This window comes from Mesoplodon mirus (genome assembly GCF_964341445.2).
Source record: "Mesoplodon mirus genome assembly, chromosome: 10".
In the NCBI taxonomy this organism is placed as follows: domain Eukaryota; kingdom Metazoa; phylum Chordata; class Mammalia; order Artiodactyla; family Ziphiidae; genus Mesoplodon; species Mesoplodon mirus.
This window is the reverse complement of record NC_138986.1, coordinates 89,257,021-89,279,105: the sequence shown is the minus strand read 5'-3', so window position 1 is coordinate 89,279,105 and position 22,085 is coordinate 89,257,021. Positions and strand designations below refer to the sequence as shown.

The 22,085-nt window shown below is 39.0% G+C and overlaps 1 protein-coding gene across 3 annotated transcripts in view; it reads right to left on the bottom strand.

Moving 5' to 3' along the window:
- LOC309811101 (regulating synaptic membrane exocytosis protein 1-like) overlaps window positions 1–22,085 on the bottom strand; it is a gene marked incomplete at both ends in the record, with an annotated part of 212,974 nt that overhangs the window by 123,673 nt on the left and 67,216 nt on the right. For 2 of the 3 annotated variants that reach the window (XM_082633685.1, XM_082633686.1), the window contains one exon: window positions 7,900–7,980. The exons of the other annotated variant lie outside the window; for it this stretch is intronic. In XM_082633685.1, coding sequence (XP_082489811.1) covers window positions 7,900–7,980 — 81 coding nt within the window. The remainder of the gene's footprint in view (window positions 1–7,899; window positions 7,981–22,085) is intronic. 3 annotated transcript variants of the gene reach the window in all.

Sequence of the window (22,085 nt, the reverse complement as noted above, 5' to 3'; positions counted from 1 at the left end):
GCCAGTGGGTTGCCAATTTTCAGTGTTAGCCATGGACCTTCTTCCATCTGCTACTATTGTAACACACAAAGCTCTGGACATCAGTACACACAGCCTGAAGATCACGTGTGGTGAGTGGACCTTAAAAGCACAGTGACACCATGAAAAGGGCTGCTGTCCAACTGTTTACAACTTCAAAGACAATTTTGTTTACTCTGTTATCTACTGCAATATTGATACATAATTTTGCGTTAGATATGTGATTTTAAATGAAAAATCATATTTTCAAGTATAAACATATATGTAGATTTCCCATACTACTATGGGAAAAGTAAATATATTAATACATATTTTTCTCAGTTTTATTTTTGGTCCTCAAGGTTGACTATTTTAAAATTAGGTTAACTATAAGCTGCCACATTTCCATGATTAAATTAATTCTAGTCCCATACATGTTGATCCTCAGAAGTCCCTATGTTATAATCAAATCTGAACAAAGATTGTTGTTGATGAAAAAAGCTATGCCCTTGAGATCTGAAAAACTATGTCTCTTAAAAGAAAAATATGGATGCAGTCTCCCTGTCAATTCAAGGCTGACTCATCTGAAGCTGTGAGAAGGGAAAAGAACAGTGTGTGTGACACACATGCCCAAGTCAAAAGCCTCAAGGCAGATGGTACCAGATGATCCAGTCCAAGATGTGAGTTACCACTGCACAGAGAGAACAATTCTGGAAAAGGGGAAGTAGAAAGGACAAAGACCGAGTAGCCGAGGAAAATCCCGAGACTCAACGATCTGAATTTTTACCCAGACATAAATTCATTTTTTGTTAAATAAATGAAATTGATAATTACAGGACTTACAAACGTCTAACAAAACAAAAGAAAAATAGGTAAAAATAAAAAACACTGTATCAAAACAAGTTTCTCAGTTTTTCTAAAGGTAGTCAGAGAAACTCAAACCAAAGAATCTCAACAGTATTCAATAACTTGTATCTACAAAATCTTTTAGATACTAACTTTCTGATTGGTCTTTAGCTACACAGAACCTAGACTCTGAGGTTACACTGGTAATTTTTATATGATTAAATCAGTCCTGCACGCACGCGCATGCACACACACACACACACACACACACACACAGAGGAGACAGAGAGAGAGAGAGAGAGAGAGAGAGAGAGAGAACGTTGTTTATTTTCTGAAAATTAGAAAGCAAAAGTATCTATAACCCCAAATCATGAAAGGTTCAAGAGTTAAATAGAACTGACTTTTGAATGTCAGTTGTTCTGAAGATGTGGGGATTTCATATGATACAGTTACCTATACATACATACACAATGATACAGAACCATTACAAATGTTCAAACAAGAAGGAACTTAAAAAGCATTAAAAAAAAAAAACTTACTACAAAGAGAAGCTGATGGCACCACTGGTGAAGTCTACCAAACATCTGATGAAAAATTATCTTTCACAAACTTTTCCTAAATAGAATAGTAGGGAATACTTCCAAGTTCATTCTATGAGGCTAGTATTACCCTGATACCTAAATCAAAGACATCACAAGAAAACTACAGACCAGTACCCCTTATAAATACTTACACAAAAATCTTCAAAAATACTAGCAAATCAAATAAAGCAACAAATAAAATGGATAGCCACGTGGGAATGGAAAATTGTCTCAACATATGAAAATAAAGCAGTACACCATATTAATAAGATAAAAGATAAAAAAGCACATGATCATCTCAATAGATGCAGAAAAAGCAGTTGAGAAAATCCAACATCCTTTTGTGTTATGAACATTCAACATACTAGAAATGGAATGAAACTTTCTAAACCTGATAAAGAATATATACTAAAACCCCACGACTAATATCATATTTAATAGGGAGAGACTGAAAGCTTTCCCCCCTAGTATCAGGAGCAAGACATGTATGTCTGCAATCACCACTTTTTGATAGCTGGATGTCCACATGAAAAAGAATGAAATTGGATCCCTACCTCACACCATATATGAAAAGTAACTCAAAATGGATCAAATATCTAAATGTACAAGCTAAAACTAAAACTCTTAAAAGAAAACCTAGGGGTAAATCTTTATGACCTTGAATTTGATAATAATTTCTTAGATAAAACCCCAAAGCTACAAGTAACCAATGGAACATAAAACTATTCAACTTCATCAAAATTAAAAACTTGTGTTTCAAGATACTATCAAGAAAATGAAAAGACAACTCACTAAATGGGAAAAAATATTTGCAAATCATTTATCTGACAAGGATATAGTATCCATCATACATAAAAAACTCTTACAACTCAAAAATAAAGACAAATAACCCAATTAAAAATGGACAAAAGATTAAATCAATATTTATCCAAAGAATCAATACGAATAGCTAAAGAGCACATGATAAGATACTAAACATCATTATTCATTAGGGAAATACAAATCAAAACCACAATAAGATAACCATTCACATACTTCACACCTAGACTGACAATAACAAGTGTTGACAGGATGTAGAGAAATTGGAATCCTCTTACATTGCTGGTAGAAACGTAAAATGGTGCAGCTATTTTGAAACACAGCTTGTGTGTTTTGAAAAGAAATGTAAACATATAGTTGCCAAATGACTCAGAAATTTCATTACTAGGTTTATACTTAAGAGAACTGAGAACATATGTCCACTCAAAAACTTGTACATAAATGTTAAAAGCTGCTTTATACAGCATACAAATTGGAAACAATCCAAATGTCCATTAACAGATAAATTAAAAAGTGGTATATACATACAATGCAATACTATTTGGCAGTAAAAGGAATGAAGTATTGATACTTGCTGTAACATGGATGAATCTTGAAAATATTATGCTAAATGATGAAAAACAGACATAAATAATCACATATTATATGATTCAGTTTATATTAAATGTCCAGAATAGGCAAATCCATAGAGACAGAAAGTAGGTTAGTGGTTTCTAGAAACTGGGTTTTCAGGGGAATAAGGAATAATGCTAGTGGATATTAGGTTTCTTTTTGGAGTGATCAAAATATTCTGAAATTACATAGTGGTGATAGTTGCACAATTTTGTAAAAGCTAGTAACTTTTACACTTTGAAAAGGTGAACTGTATGTATGGCATATTAATTTTTTCTTAATTTTGAAAAGCAGTCAATCACCAACAAAAACAAAGGAAAACCAAAAAAAGACTGAACAGAAATATGATCCATGTACCTCTCTGGATTCGACTTATTCCTGATCATTTCACCGTCCACAGGAATGTAAACATTGTTTGTCTAAACATAGTTTTTCCTTGGCTATATACTCTTTTTCTAGATTTCTACTTTCACATTCCAACTTTAGCATTTCTAATGTGACCAGCCATCCCAGTTTTCCCAGGACTGAGGGGGGTTCCCAGGACATGAGACTTTCAGCAGTAAAACATGGAAAGTTCCAGGAAAACTGAGACAAGTTTGTTCTTGTCTGATTTTGTATAATTTACTTAATTCCTCTTCTCTTTGTCTAAGTCCTGTGATGTTATCTATCCTGCCCCTTCCATTCTTTCCTTCAAACTGACACCTTCTCCTTGTGCTACTTCTTATTTTTTAATCTTAAAGTATTTTAATAATGAAGTTATTTCTAAAATTCACTTTTCGGAGACATAAAATTAGTCTTATAGAACACATTTTTTTTTTTTTTTTTTGCGTTACATGGGCCTCTCACTGTTGTGGCCTCTCCTGTTGCGGAGCACAGGCTCCGGACGCGCAGGCTCAGCGGCCATGGCTCACGGGCCCAGCCGCTCCGCGGCATGTGGGATCTTCCCGGACCGGGGCACGAACCCGCATCCCCTGCATCGGCAGGCAGACTCTCAACCACTGCGCCACCAGGGAAGCCCGAACACATACTTTTTAAGCTCTGTAAAACAACTTTGAAATTAAATTTATCATAAACTATTTTCTATTAAATATGTTTTAATTTTACTTTTTATTGGAGTATACTTGATTTACAATGTTGTAGTAGTTTCAGGCTTATGGCAGTGATTCAGATATATATATTCAAATTATTTTCCCTTACAGGTTATTACAAAATATCGAGTATAGTTCTCTGTGGTATGTCATTTATGTTAATGGTTTTATTATAAAGTAATTTTTCACAAATTAGTATAACTCTTCTAAGTCTCTCTTGAGTTTGAGGTATGAATAGCCAACTGTCTTTGGATGTTTCAATCAGAGATATCTTTGGACACTAATACATACATCTAATGCTAAATCTAAACTAGCTTTAGTGCCTAAATTAACTCTCTTGTTGACATGATCAAATCCACTCAATCTCTTGATATAAAGTGAGTTATCTCCCCTTCACTTTGCTGTATTATCACAGCTAATGAATCACTGCACCCTAATTACACCACCTGGCAAACATTCTCAAATCTGCCCTACCCCCTACCTCTCCTGCTTAGACCTGCTTCCATCCATGGCTGGAATTGATGAGTAGACAAACGTTTCTCAGACTTTTAAAATCCATGATCACTTTGAAAAACTCAAAAACCCCATAATGTTATGTCAACTTTCAAATATCATATTAAAAATAAAACCAAAGACAAGACCCAACATGTAGCTTACGTCCTCCAAGTGAGAACAGTGTCCTTTTCTTCAGAGATGCCGGTGCTGCACCTTCTGAATCCTTTATTTCTCTCTCTCCCACTCACCATCCGTCACACATGCACTCTCACCCACACAAGCAGACAACATACAGATATGCACACGTGGACGCTCACAGGCTCCAGCAATGAGTACATGTTGTAAATCATCCCCCACAAGCTGATGTTTTGGGGCCTCCAGGCAACTGTTTCCTCCTTCTGGAGACCGTATTCTAAAACTGCTTCCTATTCAACTACTCATCCTTCAAAATTCATATGAACTGTCACAGGCTCTGAAAGTCCTTCTCTGACCCCCTCAACCCCAAAGAGATTGAATCATTTTCTCTTTTTTAAACATACTTCTAGTGTTGCAGATATCATGTAGTAATACCATTGATCGGATTATGTAATGCTGCCCCTAACTTGGGAAGGAACTGCTTTAACTATGCATCTTTTACCTGAGGAATAGCAGCCATCAAACTCAATTTATTGAACTCCACTAATGTTTTTAGTATATTTATTACTTTGATTAAATGATGACAACTTAGGCAGCTTGCTTAAAATATTGACATGTGCAGCCATCAACCTAGACTTGCAAAATAGAGGGTACAAGTGACCCGAGTACAGTCACCCTACTCCCTATCCACCCACTAATAATCTATCTCTGTTTTCCTACTCATTATGCACAATCAACATCTCCTTCCCCTGACTTCTCATTTTCTCATCACACCTATAAAAATAGAGTATTTCCACTCACTTATATGCTAAACTCCTATGGCAAATGCCATCAATGACCCCTCTGTGGCCAAATCCAATGCACATTTTTTTAAATCTCTTAAATTAATGATTTTCTGTGGCATTTGCTACTGTTGGGCATCCCTCCTGAATTCTTCTACCACGGTGGTTTCTCCTGCTTCTTTGACCATTATTTCTCAGCTGAGCAAGGGGAGTTTCTTCTTTTACCTACTCCTTAAGCATTGGTTTTACCCAGGTGCTCTGTTATTTTTTCCAACTTTGTACCCTTTGGGGATGTCATCTAGTTCCCCAGCTAACTGAGTGCTTCAGGTTCATGTACCCACCTTTTTCTTGGACAAGTACCCGTAGGTAATGCACGGGTGCCCAAAATCATCATATCACAATCTGAACTCCTCACTGCCCAGCTACCCATAGGCCTGATTTGCTTTTTTATCTCCACATCTCAGATGGCGGTCCTCTATCAACCAAACCATTGAAGTGACAGCCCCCTAAACTCTTTCCTTACAAACCATATTCAATTGACAACTAAGCACTGCCTGTTTGCCTTCTTAGTAAGCTCTTGAAATGTTTCCTTCTCACACACTCTGCTACTCCTGTAGGTCAAGACCTTCTCTGGACTGTTGCAATAGTCTGTCAATTGACTTGCTTTTCTCCAGCTGCGTCCACATCCCGTTTATATTCCATTATCCCTACTTCTGCCAAAGTAAGTAATACATATTTTATATAAACACACACACAGTGCAAATCTGACTAACTAAAATCCATCAGTGCATCATCATAATTAAAAAAAAATAGGGTGAGTGAAGGGATTGTCAGAAAAGAGGGTCCAACAAGATGACAGCTGCTTCTTCTCAGCCACTCTATTCAGGGTGGCCACCAGGAAAGTCCCACTAGGTGCATGGTGAGTTACAAAAGATTTCCACAACTAAAGTCTACAGAGAGCAGAAACAAAGTAAGAAAAAAAAATTAAAGTCTCATTGACAAGGATGCCAATAGCTGTTTCATATCTAATAATTCCAGTTTTAAGTGGACATTGGAATAAGTGGGACCAATTAAAATGGAACCTCAATATGTGGAATACAACACATCTTAAAATCAACTTTAATTCCTCAAAGAACTTTCCCCAAAGATGCTTGAATCCTAATATAAGTAAAATATTTTCTAATGCCTAGAACATAAGATGGAAAGTGGGGATCATTAATTTTTTTTTATGAATTATCAACCAAAGTTCCACCATCAGGAAAAAGGCTTTATAGCTAAAAGATTTATAGAAAAAAATGGGAACATCATTAAGAGTACTTCCTCCAACTTAGAACTTAAAAAAATGTAATTATAAATCATTTTTACTGCGGCTAAATCTAAATTATTTGTATTCCTTGAAAAGTACTGACTAAATGTAGAAGACAATATTCGAGTATACTTACTGAGATAAAATCTATAACCCATCTATGGAGCCTCTTGAAATTTATTTACCAAAATTTTTTATCTTAAAACATAAATAATTTTGAATCTGTGATTGTATGTAACATACAAAATATAAGCATTTAAACATCGTATTTAATTTCAGTTTTTGCCAATGGGAATAAAAACGACATAGCAAAAGAATTACAAAAATTTACTGTTCTTCTCATAGCCTTTTGACAATCTTCTTACTTTATTTTGGTCTTATTTCAAAGAATTCTCAGATAGCTAAAGAAACCTATAGAAAATCACTCGAAAGACACATTTCTTCAATGGCTTTTGCAAAAAAAACTTGGAAGGAGACATTTCCCCGGTAGTAACTACTTGGCTGTAATGGTTATTATAACAGTATTGCCACTGCTGAGATATTTTAAGGAAATGTTTAATTTTTCTTACCAGGAGCATAATTCTTTTCAAAAGATTGAATATATCTTGCTTCTCTGCAGAATTTTAAAGCTCTTCAAGTTTCATCTCATCAAAATCCACATTTTCAACATAGTTTACTTATTTGGTTTCTCCTCTAGCTCCCTTGGGTTGGTCATTTAACCCTTCACGTATCCACACTCGGGGTTACAATAACAAAAACAAAACCAATGGGCCATCCCTCTTTTAGATTGTCCCTTACCTTTAAATGACCCAGTGTGAGGTTGGCCATGAACTACCTGTGCACTTCCGTTTTCACAACAAGGAAAGTAGCCCTTTCTGTACCTTTTCTCCATATTCCTAGAGTCTTAGGCTCCAATCCACATACATTCTAAATCCAAAATGTATAGAATTTCTGACACCCTAGAGCCCTAAAAAATGTGTCTCTTTCCTCTAATTAGCTTTATGCTTCCCATATGACATTAGAAACATCACTTAATAAAGATGCTTGATACACAGAGCTCCTGTTTCCAGGAGCTCTGTCTCAGTTCATTTCTAATTCAATAGTAGCTTTTTACCCCCCAGAGACCCCAGAGGAGCCACAGTTTGTACACCCTCATGCAGTGTAAATGAATACATATATAATGAATGATCTGTGTAAGAGACGACATTTTCAGTCAATAAAACCAATGCCATACTCACGGTGAAGGCTGGTGGGGCTGGTGTTCAACATTTCTTGGGGTTTTGCAGGCAGCAGGCTTCACCATGTCCCTGACCACACACCTGGGGCGCATGATAGACAGCACAATGCACTATTAATTATAAAATGGGGAGAAACATCTGGAAATTAAACATGGTACTGAAAACAAGTCTAAGGGAAACTCTTTGCAAACCCCTTAATGTTAACCTGGAGTCCCTGGAAAGCCCTGGGGGTTGGAAACCTTCAACTCAGGCTTCCAAGAGCTCAGTTACACCCAGATGAAGCCCGTGCTGGCCTCGGCATTGTATTTTGCTTTTAGTACCAATAAAATGATCGTCAGCAGCCTTCCCCATAGGAGCAAGGCTACTGAAAGCTTTGGCCTCTCCGTATGAAGGCATCTGAAAGCTTAAACATAGGAACAGCTGTTGTGTTTAAAATGGGCAGGACTTTCTGTGGCTTTGGCTCTTTTACTGAAAGACACGGACTCTAGTTTCACACACTTTATCACACACAGGTCTTTCTCTTTATGAAAAAAGAGATCTGAGAGCCTTCAAGACATCCCCCAAGTTCAAAATCCCTTCAAGCTAAGAAAAAAGGAAGAGTCAGAAGGAAATGTGCATAAATAAAGTGGGTGTATGTATGTGTGTGTGTGTAAAATAAATAGAGAAGATACCTGCATAGTGTGAAAATAAACAGGAAAAGGTCTTTGTGTCTTATGTTCTCCATCAAAGAAAAATAAATGCAGAGGATGGATCACAGTGCCAAAGGGCAGCAAGAGGAGATGCCTTTAGCCTCATGTCAACAGGGCTTACAGAGTGCTTGAAAGATTCATTGGCATAAACAAGAAAACATCCCCTTCTGAGGCTGTTCTTGGATGGCTCAGATATTTCTTCACCTCAAAAGCTTTGAAACAAACCTTGCTTTGAATAGAGAAGGCCTGATCATAAAGCTGGGGCCCTACATCTCAGTCTTTGCTACATGGAAAAGCCCCTTAGGACACAGCATTCTCAACCATGAACCTGGTTCTTAATGTTCATGGCAGCTTTGACTGCCCTTGGAGGGTTGACTACCCTGCTAATATTTAAGGCCAGTCATGTTATTCCAGAAGTGGATCAGGAGTGAGGCAGTGGCAGATAAACTGCTTTCTCAGAGCTAAAAGCTGCATGGCAAAATTCTCCACTTCTGAAAGAAATGATACAGGCAAACATGGTGGATACAATGCATGGAAACGTGCACACACACACACACACACACACACACACAGAGCTCATTCCAAACACGATCAAGTGAGACTTAGAAATCAATGTGTAACGTGATGAGAAAAGAAAACGGGGCCATTTCAAAGCCTTCCCTCCTGGGCTCAAAGGAAAGAAACACGGTGTTTGCCTAGTGCAAGTGCTAAACTCTTAATGGACTGGTCACCAGTCAAAGGAGGAGAAGGTCACTCAGGCAGCAGGGTTCAGAGAACATTCAAGCAGGCAGTTGCCAGGGAGAAGTAACACCCAAGACTTTCTGAGCTCTGAAATGTGAATATAACTTACACCAGTACAGCACTCAGGAAGTTACATTTCATAGCACTGGGAAATCTTTAGCAATTCCCACTCAAATAAAAACAGCCCACGCAGTATGTTGAATCTACATGCACTGGTTTGTGAAAATATCGGAAATATCACCAACTTTGGAAAAAATTTTGAAGAATTATATCTATGAGAAACCATATGCAACCTCTGTCTCAGTTCATTTCTTTTTTTTCTTCCCCTACAGATTCAGGTATTTAGACAGAGCTTTGGGAAAAAAAGAAATCTGTCACTTTATTAGAGTTTTCCTTCAATGTGCGTTTAAGTAACTCTTTCCTAATAAATGTGGAATGTCAGCCAGCACGAAGGGTAGGTTTCTAAGCAAAACACGTTTGTGTGTGTGTGTGTGTGTGTGTGTGTGAAAGACCATGTCTATGTAAGGAAATCCTCATCTAATCTCAAGTACTCAGTGGTTTTGTTTTAAAACTATAATACCTGGCATACTTCATCTGTCTGCACATGCTATAGAATCTTCTAAGTAAAAACTTGCATTTCTGAACTTTAAAGTTTTATTGGACAATGAGAATAAACACATCAATACTCAAAAGCAATATACTTAGAATTTAAATGTACTTAATTTAAAATATACTTACTTAAATTAATTAATATATTTTATTTTTAAAAAACAAGAAAAAAACATATTTTTCATACTAACCTATAATCCTAACCTCAGTTCCAGAGTGAGGTAGCTAGCTATTGAATCTGTTTTCATGGGGAAAGCTGTTTGATTCAGATTGCTAGTTATTCAAGCAATTTGAGGGAGCTCTAAACTATGGCAATATGTATACCTACATCTTCTAATTTGACTTATTTTAGCTGACATTGCTTCTAGAGAAAGAGAAGATAAAAAAAACCTACACTCAGAACAATATACATAAAATAATACAATGGGGAGCTCAGGGGAAGATGGCGGAAGAGTAAGACATGGATATCACCTTCCTCCCCACAGAAACACCAGAAATACAGCTACACGTGGAACAACTCCTACAGAACACCTACTGAACGCTGGCAGAAGGCCTCAGACCTCCCAAAAGGCAAGAAACTCCCCACGTACCTGGGTAGGGCAAAAGAAAAAAAGAAACAACATAGACAAAAGGATAGGGACTGGACCTGCACCAGTGGGAGGGAGCCGTGAAGGAGGAAAGGTTTCCACACACTAGGAGCCCCTTTGCGGGAGGAGACTGCAGGTGTCGGAGGGGGGAGCTTCGGATCCGCGGAGGAGAGCGCAGCCACAGGGGTGCGGAGGGCAAAGTGGAGAGATTCCTGCACAGAGGATTGGTGCCGACTGGCACTCACCAGCCCGAGAGGCTTGTCTGCTCGGCCGCCGGGGTGGGCGGGGCTGGGACCTGAGGCTGGGGCTTCGGTCGGAGCGCAGGGAGAGGACTGGGGTTGGCGGCGTGAACACAGACTGCAGGGGATAAGTGCACCATGGCTGGCCAGGAGGGAGTCCAGGGAAAAGTCTGGACCTGCCGAAGAGGCAAGAGACTTTTTCTTCCCTCTTTGTTTCCTGGTGCGCGAGGAGAGGGGATTAAGAGCGCCGCTTAAAGGAGCTCCAGAGACAGGCGTGAGCCGCGGCTGAAAGCACAGACCCCAGAGATGGGCGTGGGATGTTGGGGCTGCTGCTGCTGCCGCCAAAAGGCCTGTGTGCAAGTGCAGGTCACTGTCCACGGCCCCCTTCCGGGGAGCCTGTGCAGCCTGTCACTGCCAGGGTTCCGGGATCCAGGGACGGCTACCCCAGGAGAGCGCATGGCACACCTCGGGCTGGTGCAACATCACGCTGGCCTCTGCTACTGCAGGCTCGCCCCGCACTCCATGCCCCTACTGCCCCCCCCGGCCTGAGTGAGCCAGAGCCCCCGAAGCGGCTGCTACTTTAACCCTGTCCTGTCTGAGTGAAGAACAGATGCCCTCCGGCAACCTACATGCAGAGGCGGGGCCAAATCCAAAGCTGAGACCCAGGAGCTGTGAGAACGAGGAAGAGAAAGGGAAATCTCTAACAGCACCCTCAGAAGCAGCAGATTAAAGCTCTACAATCAACTTGATGTACCCTGCATCTGTGGAATACATGAATAGACAACAAATCATCCCAAATTGAGGAGCCAGGAGTCAGTGCTGTGCCTCTGAGGTGGGAGAGCCAACTTCAGGACACTCGTCCACAAGAGACCTCCCAGCTCCACATAATATCAAATGGCGAAAATCTTCCAGAGATCTCCATCTCAACATCAGCACCCAGCTTCACTCAACGACCAGCAAGCTACAGTGCTGGACACCCTATGCCAAACAACTATCAAGACAGGAACACAATGTTACCCATTAGCAGTGAGGCTGCTTAAAAATATAAAAAGTCCACAGACACCCCAAAACACACCACCAGACGTGGACCTGCCCACCAGAAAGACAAGATCCAGCCTCATCCACCAGAACACAGGCACTAGTCCCCTCCACCAGGAAGCCTACACAACACAATGAACCAACCTTAGCCACTGGGGATAGACACCAAAAACAACGGGAGCTACGAACCTGCAGCCTGCAAAAAGTAGACCGCAAACACAGTAACATAAGCAAAATGAAAAGACAGAAAAACACACAGCAGGAGAAGGAGCAAGATAAAAACCCACCAGACCTAACAAATGAAGAGGAAATAGGCAGTCTACCTGAAAATTCAGAATAATGATAGTAAAGATGATCCAAAATCTTGGAAATAGAATAGACAAAATGCAAGAAACAGTTAACAAGGACCTAGAAGAACTAAAGATGAAACAAGCAATGATGAACAACACAATAAATGAAATGAAAAATATTCTAGATGGGATCAATAGCAGAATAATGGAGGCAGAAGAATGGATAAGTGAGGTGGAAGATAAAATAGTGGAAATAACTGCTGCAGAGCAGAAGACAGAAAAAAGAATGAAAAGAACTGAGGACAGTCTCAGAGACCTCTGGGACAACTATGAATGCACCAACATTCAAAATATAGGGGTTCCAGAAGAAGAAGAGAAAAAGAAAGGGACTGAGAAAATATTTGAAGAGATTATAGTTGAAAACTTCCCTAATATGGGAAAGGAAATAGTTAATCAAGTCCAAGAGGCACAGAGAGTCCCATACAGGATAAATCCAAGGAGAAATACACCAAGACACATATTAATCAAACTGTCAAAAATTAAATACAAACAAAACATATTAAAAGCAGCAAGGGAAAAACAACAAATAACACACAAGGGAATCCCCATAAGGTTAACAGCTGATCTTTCAGTAGAAACTCTGCAAGCCAGAAGGGACTGGCAGGACATATTTAAAGTGATGAAGGAGAAAAACCTGCAACCAAGATTACTCTACCCAGCAAGGATCTCATTCACATTTGATGGAGAAATTAAAACGTTTAAAGACAAGCAAAAGCTGAGAGAGTTCAGCACCACCAAACCAGCTTTACAACAAATGCTAAAGGAACTTCTCTAGGCAAGAAACACAACAAAAGGAAAAGACCTACAATAACAAACACAAAACAATTAAGAAAATGGGAATAGGAACATACATATCGATAATTAACTTAAATGTAAATGGACTAAATGCTCCCACCAAAAGACATAGATTGGCTGAATGGATACAAAAATAAGGCCCATGTATATGCTGTCTACAAGAGACCCACTTAAGACCTAGAGACAGATACAGACTGAAAGTAAGGGGATGGAAAAAGATTTTCCATGCAAATGGAAACCAAAAGAAAGCTGGAGTAGCAATTTTCATATCAGACAAAATAGACTTTAAAATAAAGACTACTAGAAGAGACAAAGAAGGACACTACATAATGATCAAGGGATCGATCCAAGAAGAAGATATAACAATTGTAAATATTTACGCACCCAATATAGGAGCACCTCAATACATAAGGTAAATACTAACAGCCATAAAAGGGGAAATCGATAGTAACATATTCATAGTAGGGGAATTTAACACCCCACTTTCACCAATGGACAGATCATCCAACATGAAAATAAATAAGGAAACACAAGCTTTAAATGATACATTAAACAAGATGGGCTTAATTGATATTTATAGGACATTCCATCTAAAAACAACAAAATACACATTTTTCTCAAGTGCTCATGGAACATTCTCCAGGATAGATCATATCTTGGTTCACAAATGAAGCCTCGGTAAATTTAAGAAAATTGAAATTGTATCAAGTATCTTTTCTGAGCACAATGCTATGAGACTAGATATCAATTACAGGAAAAGATCTGTAAAAAATACAAACACATGGAGGCTAAACAATACACTACTTAATAATGAAGTGATCACTGAAGAAATCAAAGAGGAAATAAAAAAATACCTAGAAACAAATGACAATGAAGACACAACGACCCAAAACCTATGGGATGCAGCAAAAGCAGTTCTAAGAGGGAAGTTTATAGTAATAAAATCCCACCTTAAGAAACAGGAAATATCTCGAATAAACAACCTAACCATGCACTTAAAGCAATTAGAGAAAGAAGAACAAAAACACCCCAAAGTTAGCAGAAGGAAAGAAATCATAAAAATCAGATCAGAAATAAATGAAAAATAAATGAAGGAAACAATAGCAAAGATCAATAAAACTAAAAGGTGGTTCTTTGAGAAGGTAAACAAAATTGATAAACCATTAGCCAGACTCATCAAGAAAAAAAGGGAGAAGACTCAAATCAATAGAATTAGAAATGAAAAAGGAGAAGTAACAACTGACACTGCAGAAATACAAAAGATCATGAGAGGTTACTACAAGCAACTCTATGCCAATAAAATGGACAACCTGGAAGAAATGGACAAATTCTTAGAAATGCACAACCTGCCAAGACTGACTCAGGAAGAAATAGAAAATATGAATAGACCAATCACAAGCACTGAAATTGAAACTGTGGTAAAAAATCTTCCAACAAACAAAAGCCCAGGACCACATGGCTTCACAGTCGAATTTTATCAATCATATAGAGAAGAGCTAACATCTATCCTTCTCAAACTCTTCCAAAATAGAGCAGAGGGAGGAACACTCCCAAACCCATTCTCCGAGACCACCATCACCTTGATACCAAAACCAGACAAGGATGTCACAAAGAAAGAAAACTACAGGCCAATATCACTGATGAACATAGATGCAAAAATCCTCAACAAAATACTAGCAAACAGAATCCAACAGCACATTAAAAGGATCATACACCATGATCAAGTGGGGTTTGTCCCAGGAATGCAGGGATTCTTCAATATATGCAAATCAATCAACGTGATACATCATATTAACAAATTGAAGGAAAAAAATATATGATCATCTCAATAGATGCAGAGAAAGCTTTTGACAAAATTCAACACCCATTTATGATAAAAACCCTGCAGAAAGTAGGCATAGAGGGAACTTTCCTCAACATAATAAAGGCCATATATGACAAACCCACAGCCAAAATCATCCTCAATGGTGAAAATCTGAAACCACTTCCACTAAGATCAGGAACAAGACAAGGTTGCCCACTCTCACCACTCTTACTCAACATAGTTTTGGAAGTTTTAGCCACAGCAATCAGAGAAGAAAAGGAAATAAAAGGAATCCAAATCAGAAAAGAAGAAGTAAAGCTGTCACTGTTTGCAGATGACATGATACCATACATAGAGAATCCTAAAGATGCTACCAGAAAACTACTAGAGCTAATCAATGAATTTGGTAAAGCAGCAGAATACAAAATGAATGCACAGAAATCTCTGGCATTCCTGTACACTAATGATGAAAAATCTGAAAGCGAAATTAAGAAAACACTCCCATTTACCATTGCAACAAAAAGAACAAAATATCTAGGAATAAACCTACCTAAGGAGACAAAAGACCTGTATGCAAAAAATTATAAGACACTGAGGAAAGAAATTAAAGATGGTACAAATAGATGGAGAGATATACCATGCTCCTGGATTGGAAGAATCAATATTGTGAAAATGACTCTACTACCCAAAGCAATCTACAGATTCAATGCAATCCCTATCAAACTACCACTGGCATTTTTCACAGAACTAGAACAAAAAATTTCAAAATTTGCATGGAAACATAAAAGACCCCAAAAAGCCAAAGCAATCTTGAGAAAGAAAAACGGAGCTGGAGGAATCAGGCTCCCTGACTTCAGACTACACTACAAAGCTACAGTAATCAAGACAGTATGGTACTGGCACAAAAACAGAAAGATAGATCAATGGAACAGGATAGAAAGCCCAGAGATAAACCCATGCACATATGGTCACCTTATCTTTGATAAAGGAGGCAGGAATGTACAGTGGAGAAAGGACAGCCTCTTCAATAAATGGTGTTGGGAAAACTGAACAGGTACATGTAAAAGTATGAGATTAGATCACTCCCTAACACCATACACAAAAATAAGCTCAAAATGGATTAAAGACCTAAATGTAAGGCCAGAAACTATCAAACTCTTAGAGGAAAACATAGGCAGAACACTCTATGACACAAATCATGGCAAGATCCTTTTTGACCCACCTCCTAGAGAAATGGAAATAAAGACAATAATAAACACATGGGACCTAATGAAACTTAAAAGCTCTTGCACAGCAAAGGAAACCATAAATAAGACCAAAAGACAACCTCAGAATGGGAGAAAATATTTGCAAATGAAGCAACTGACAAAGGATTAATCTCCAAAATTTATAAGCAGCTCATGCTGCTCAATAGCCAATAAACAAACAACCCAATCCAAAAATGGGCAGAAGACCTAAATAGACATTTCTCCAAAAAAGATATACAGACTGCCAACAAACACATGAAAGAATGCTCAACATCTTTAATCATTAGAGAAATGCAAATAAAAACTACAATGAGATATCATCTCACACCATCAGAATGGCCATCATCAGAAAATCTAGAAACAATAAATGCTTGAGAGGGTGTGGAGAAAAGGGAACACTCTTGCACTGCTGGTGGGAATGTGAATTGGTACAGCCACTATGGAGAACAATATGGAGGTTCCTTAAAAAACTACAAATAGAACTACCATATGACCCAGCAATCCCACTACTGGGCATATACCCTGAGAAAACCATAATTCAAAAAGAGTCATGTACCAAAATATTCATTACAGCTCTATTTACAATAGCCCGGAGATGGAAACAACCTAAGTGTCCATCATCCGATGAATGCATAAAGAAGATGTGGCACATATATACAATGGAATATTACTCAGCCATAAAAAGAAACGAAATTGAGCTATTTGTAATGAGGTGGATAGACCTAGAGTCTGTCATACACAGTGAAGTAAGTCAGAAGGAGAAAGACAAATACCATATGCTAACACATATATATATATGGAATTTAAGAAAAAAAATGTCATGAAGAACCTAGGGGTAAAACAAGAATAAAGACAGAGACCTAGTTGAGAATGGACTTGAGGATATGGGGAGGAGGAAGGGTAAGCTGTGACAAAGCGAGAGAGAGGCATGGACATATATGCACTTCCAAATGTAAGGTAGATAGTTAGTGGGAAGCAGCCGCATAGCACAGGGAGATCAGCTCGGTGCTTTGTGACCGCCTGGAGGGGTGGGATAGGGAGGGTGGGAGGGAGGGAGACGCGAGAGGGAAGGGATATGGGAACAGATGTATATGTATGACTGATTCACTTTGTTATAAAGCAGAAACTAATACACCATTGTGAAGCAATTATACTCCAATAAAGTTGTAAAATAAATGCAAAAAAAAATAATAATACAATGCACTCCTCAGAATGTTGTCAGCCTGGGTGGATTATCATTTCTTTAAAGTTGTAATTGGATTGTTGTGTCTGGCCTATTGCTGCTTGAGAGATAAACCATAATGGTGCTGCCAGTTGTAATATGTGGAAACTGTTCAGCTCTAGCAATTTCCATTCTCTCCTAGGCATTAGACTTATAACAACACGGACCCCTCATATTTTAAGAAACAGAAGACTGATATGTCAGCAGGTTGCGGTGATCAAGGGTCTTCCTTACGTATGATTTATTCCTTCAGCCAGACTGAAGGAGGCCACAGACAGGCCACAGTGCCAACTTCCCAGAATGGTTATGGATGGAGAGACTAGGAGTCCAAGTTAGTGACCTTTTATTCCTGCAACGTCTTCAGTTATTCAGAGGGTTATCACATGTGGACTCTTCACAGTCTTGGAAGCGCTTGTGAGCAGCCCTCACCACTCAAGCATCACTGAGGATTTATGCAAATGAGGCATCCTGCAAGCATCTCAGGGAAGCTCCCCCTGACTCCACCCTCCACGCGGCTGGGTTTTATGAATGACTGCAATCAAGGCTGAAAGGCTGCCAACTGCCCACTCTTCCCTGCACGTACACACAGAGAAACCTGCCCGGCCGCAAGCCCACAGATGAGGCCGTGGCAACGCTTTCATCCCTCCAGACAGGAATGAAATGTGCTTGCAGAGACTTAAGAGTATGTGAATGAAAAATTCTCAATGCCTTCGAAAAACACGATTTACATAATTACTTTCTCTCTTTTGAGTTTCCATTTTGGTGCCTGCAGTCACCAGCCCCCCTTCTGCTTCCCCCTCCCTGCAAAAAACTAAAAAACAAACAAACAAAATCTCACTATTTTATGAAATTTTAACTCAACTGAATTTGATGACAGTGTCAGGAGTCTAGTGACTGGGCAGTGAGCTGTCACATAAATGATGCCACCTTTGCATTTCTGTTCTCATCTTTTGGGTTTGGGATTTTACTCGGGTTTCTCCTGTCATTGATGGAGACAATAAACAGTGCTGGGGGAAGTGTATGTGTGCTTGAGGGAATGAAACACTTTTCAAATACACAATCTTCTAATTTGTTGATCTCTGATCAAAAACACAGAAACAAGGAAAAACAAAACAAAAAAAGAGACCTCAGGGGCTCTGTAAGCAGCCATTTGCTTCTAAAACTCTCATTCAGCCCTCCGGACTCCTCTTCCATAAGACATTACCCAAAAGGACCCAAATATCTGCAAAATTCCTGTCTCCAGCCTGACTCTCTCTAACTCCAGACATCCAACCATCTCCACAACACTTTTTCTTGGCTTTCCAGCAGGCCTCTCAAAATCAGCATTTCCAACTGGAATCCACCCTGCCCCACACACCTGACCCTCCACGGCCATCACCATCTTGGCTGATTGATTGTAAATAGGTTTCTCTAGCTGTTCAGGCCAAAAGCTTTAGACTTAAAGCCTCGTTTCTCTCACTCCTGTGTCCAATCCATCACAACGGTTCTCCTTTCCAAGAATGTGCAGAGCCTGTCCATTCCTCCTCTGTCCCCCATGGCCATCCTGATGGGGCCAGTATGATCTTTTCCTTGGATTCCCACAATAGACTTCTCCCTGGATGCCTGGCAGAGACCCTTTGGAAAGATAAATCAGATCATAACTAGATCATAACTCCTTTGCTCAAAATCTTGCAGCAGTGCCTCAGTTTACTTACAAAAAGTGCCAGAGTCCTTAGAATGTAATTTGGCCTCCTGTAACTCCCAGAGTTCTTCTCCTACTATCCCCTCCCCAGCACTCCCCACTCCATTCACTCTACCCCAGCTGCAGTGGCCTTCTTACTGGTCTTCCTCAGATGTACCAGGCTTGGTCTTGCTCAGGGCCTTTGCACCAACCATTGCTTCCATTGGGAATGCTCCTCCCTGACACGGGTAAGACTAACCCCCTCACCTCTCTGCAGTCTTGGCTCAAACATCAGTGTTTGGTGGTTCCTACTCTGATTACCTGCTTATGACTACAGTCTGCCCCCATCAGACCTTCAGTGCCCTTCACCTTGCTCTACTACTTACTACATGTGCCCCTCCCTGGCCTCCACCCCCGCTGAAATACAAGCTGCTCAGGAGGAAGGATCTCTGTTTGCTTCAATGACAAAGGTCCAGAGCCCAGAATAGGGCAGGACGTAATAGTCACTCACTACCTATGTGTTAAATGAATGAATAAGATAAAAAGATAAAAAACTGTTAGTACTCTAACATGTTAAAACACAGTGATTTACAAGAGATTTAGGTAATGTTTTTTTGCAAGATTACAGCATATTTCTATAAAATATCTGCAAAATATAAATTAATCCATGATCAACAAATTTTATGATTTGAATACTCCACTAAATTTGTTTTTATATGGTTTGACTGAGGGTCATTCTCTTTCCAAACAAGAAAAAACAATGACTTATTTAGTGGAAAAGACTCTTCAGTGTCACATTATTGCTTTGAACAAATGAGACACTATCTAACATTTAGTATACTGCTATTTTATCAAATAAAACTTTAAAATAATTAATTGTACATGAGGTAATTCCTTAATAGTAAAGAGAGAAAATTAATCCCCTTTTCTTTTGATTTTTCTAAACAGGGTAGGAAAATAAGAAAAACTGTTTACTGTCGTCTATTATGTACTAAAATGTCCACAGATATTTAGATAATATCTTATTTAATCTTCACACTGCCCTGCAAAGGAGATGCGATTGTCCCATTTGACAGATGAAGAAACTGCTAAGATCTGAGATTAAATTTATTTTTCCAGTGATAATTGGAAAATGCTGATATTTTAAGAAGCTAAGATATGTATCCAAGTTTGTTTGGGACCAAAGCTAATGTCCTTTCCATCATTCCAAGGAGGCTTCTGACATTAATCTTAAAAGATAAATGGAAACTAATAAAAATCAATCATGAAGTTACAGAGTCCAGTATCCTCTGGTATGTTTCAATATCATTGATTTCATAACATAGGTACATTATTGAAGCTATTCAAATAACCTCACATAACTGGGTGTTCTTGAAACAGTATTCTAGTATTTATTGCAAGACCATATTCTCCAAATATATCAGGAGAAAAATGGTGATAGCAGGGTGTCAGTTTGGCTAAATTGAAATGTAGAGTGACCTTGAGACCAGTGGGAATGTGAAATGCAAGGCATGTCATCTGGTATAAAGAAAAACAGTTTATATAAGAAAAAGAATCAAGAAAGAGAAAAAGATTTAAAAGATAATTTGCAAGACACATATAATTCCATTGATAAAAATCTTTTCAAAAATGTTTTTCAAAGGAGGTCATCAAAAGTGATCTTCTCATCTCCACTTACAAATACTAAAAGAGGAAAAGCTGAAAAATGTTATTTTACAAAATGAATTTTTAAAATTGCATATTCATGTCAACTTAACAGTGAACCAATCAGTATGATAACTGTTACCCCTAAGATGAAGATGAGACAGTGAAAATTCTATACCAGAAGGGGAAAGTGGATGTTGGTATTTTGAAAAGCCAGATGTACTAAACACAGATCATCAAGGCCTGGTCCACCTCTGATGTACAGTCAGGGAACCCTCAGAAGCTACGTAAGAGTGACTTTTATTTTTAAAAAGACACGGAGGACAGGCAAGGTAGGTTCCTAATTATAAGAAAAGGGAAACCAGCTGGCCATTTTCCACAGTTTGTGGTGAGGGCTATTAAACCTCCCTTAACCAGGCCAGGAAGTTATTCACCAAACCAGACACAAAAGTATAGGATTCTAAAATAAAGGTGATTACAAGATACAGATTCACTACAGAGATTAATGGGTGATTTTAAAGTTTGGAAAAACAAATTTTTCAAAGACTGATAAGATGGTGACCTAAATGGGAAGGAAATCCAAAAAAAGAGGGGATATATGGATAGGTATAGCAGGTTCACTTTGCTGTACAGCAGAAACTAACCCAACATTGTAAAGCAACTATACTCCAATAAAAATTTTTAAAGTTTTGATAAGAAGGAAAATCATAGGCAAGAGGTCAAGTCTTTGGTCTTCTGGATTATTCACACCTGCCTATTTATCACCTCTTATGTCTCTGGAATGCTTATAGGCTTAGTTCTACAAGGTCCTAATATTGCCTCCAATATGGCAGCAGTATGGCCAATTAACCTCTTTTTACCCAAGCTGTTATTCTCTGTTAACACAATCAGTTTCTTTCTCCAGACCTTTGGATTTATATCTGCTACCATCCCCCGCATGCCATCCTGTTGACAATTTCCTACATACTAATCTGTGTGCATTCTCCAACAGTCACCTGCTGCTTGCAAAATACAACACAACTTTCGAAAAATCAAGATCACCAGAAAATACCTTCCAGTAAACCTGCAAGAGAGAACGACTTCTGTGCATTCCATAGAGGGGGGAAAAAACTCTCTATCTAGTGAGAAGTACGGGACTTCCAGAGGGAGGAAGCAACCATAGAGTCAAGGCAGCAGGTCCTGAACCTTCCAGGGGTAAAGAGAGAGGAGCTCCAGTGGAAAGGCGGATGGTTGAGGGGAAAGAGGGTGATGTGGAAATAGAGAGTGAGGATAATTGCTCAAATGTCGACAAAAGGCGGGTTTTGAGAAAAGAGGCATGAGGAAGGGAAGACTTTTTTTATATCTATGGGCACAATTCTAGGTGAGGGAATTTGCTTTGGGAAAGACAGAAGCTAAAGGGATGGGGGAGGGGCAGAGGACACGGGAGGGGCACGGGGGCGGGGATTGGGTAGGTGTTTAGAGAGGAAGCAAAATTGCTGGGAGACTAAGAGGGATGGCAATCAAACAGGTAGGGGATTTGTTCCCAAATTGTCACCTTTCATTGGACCATAACTGCCGTGTA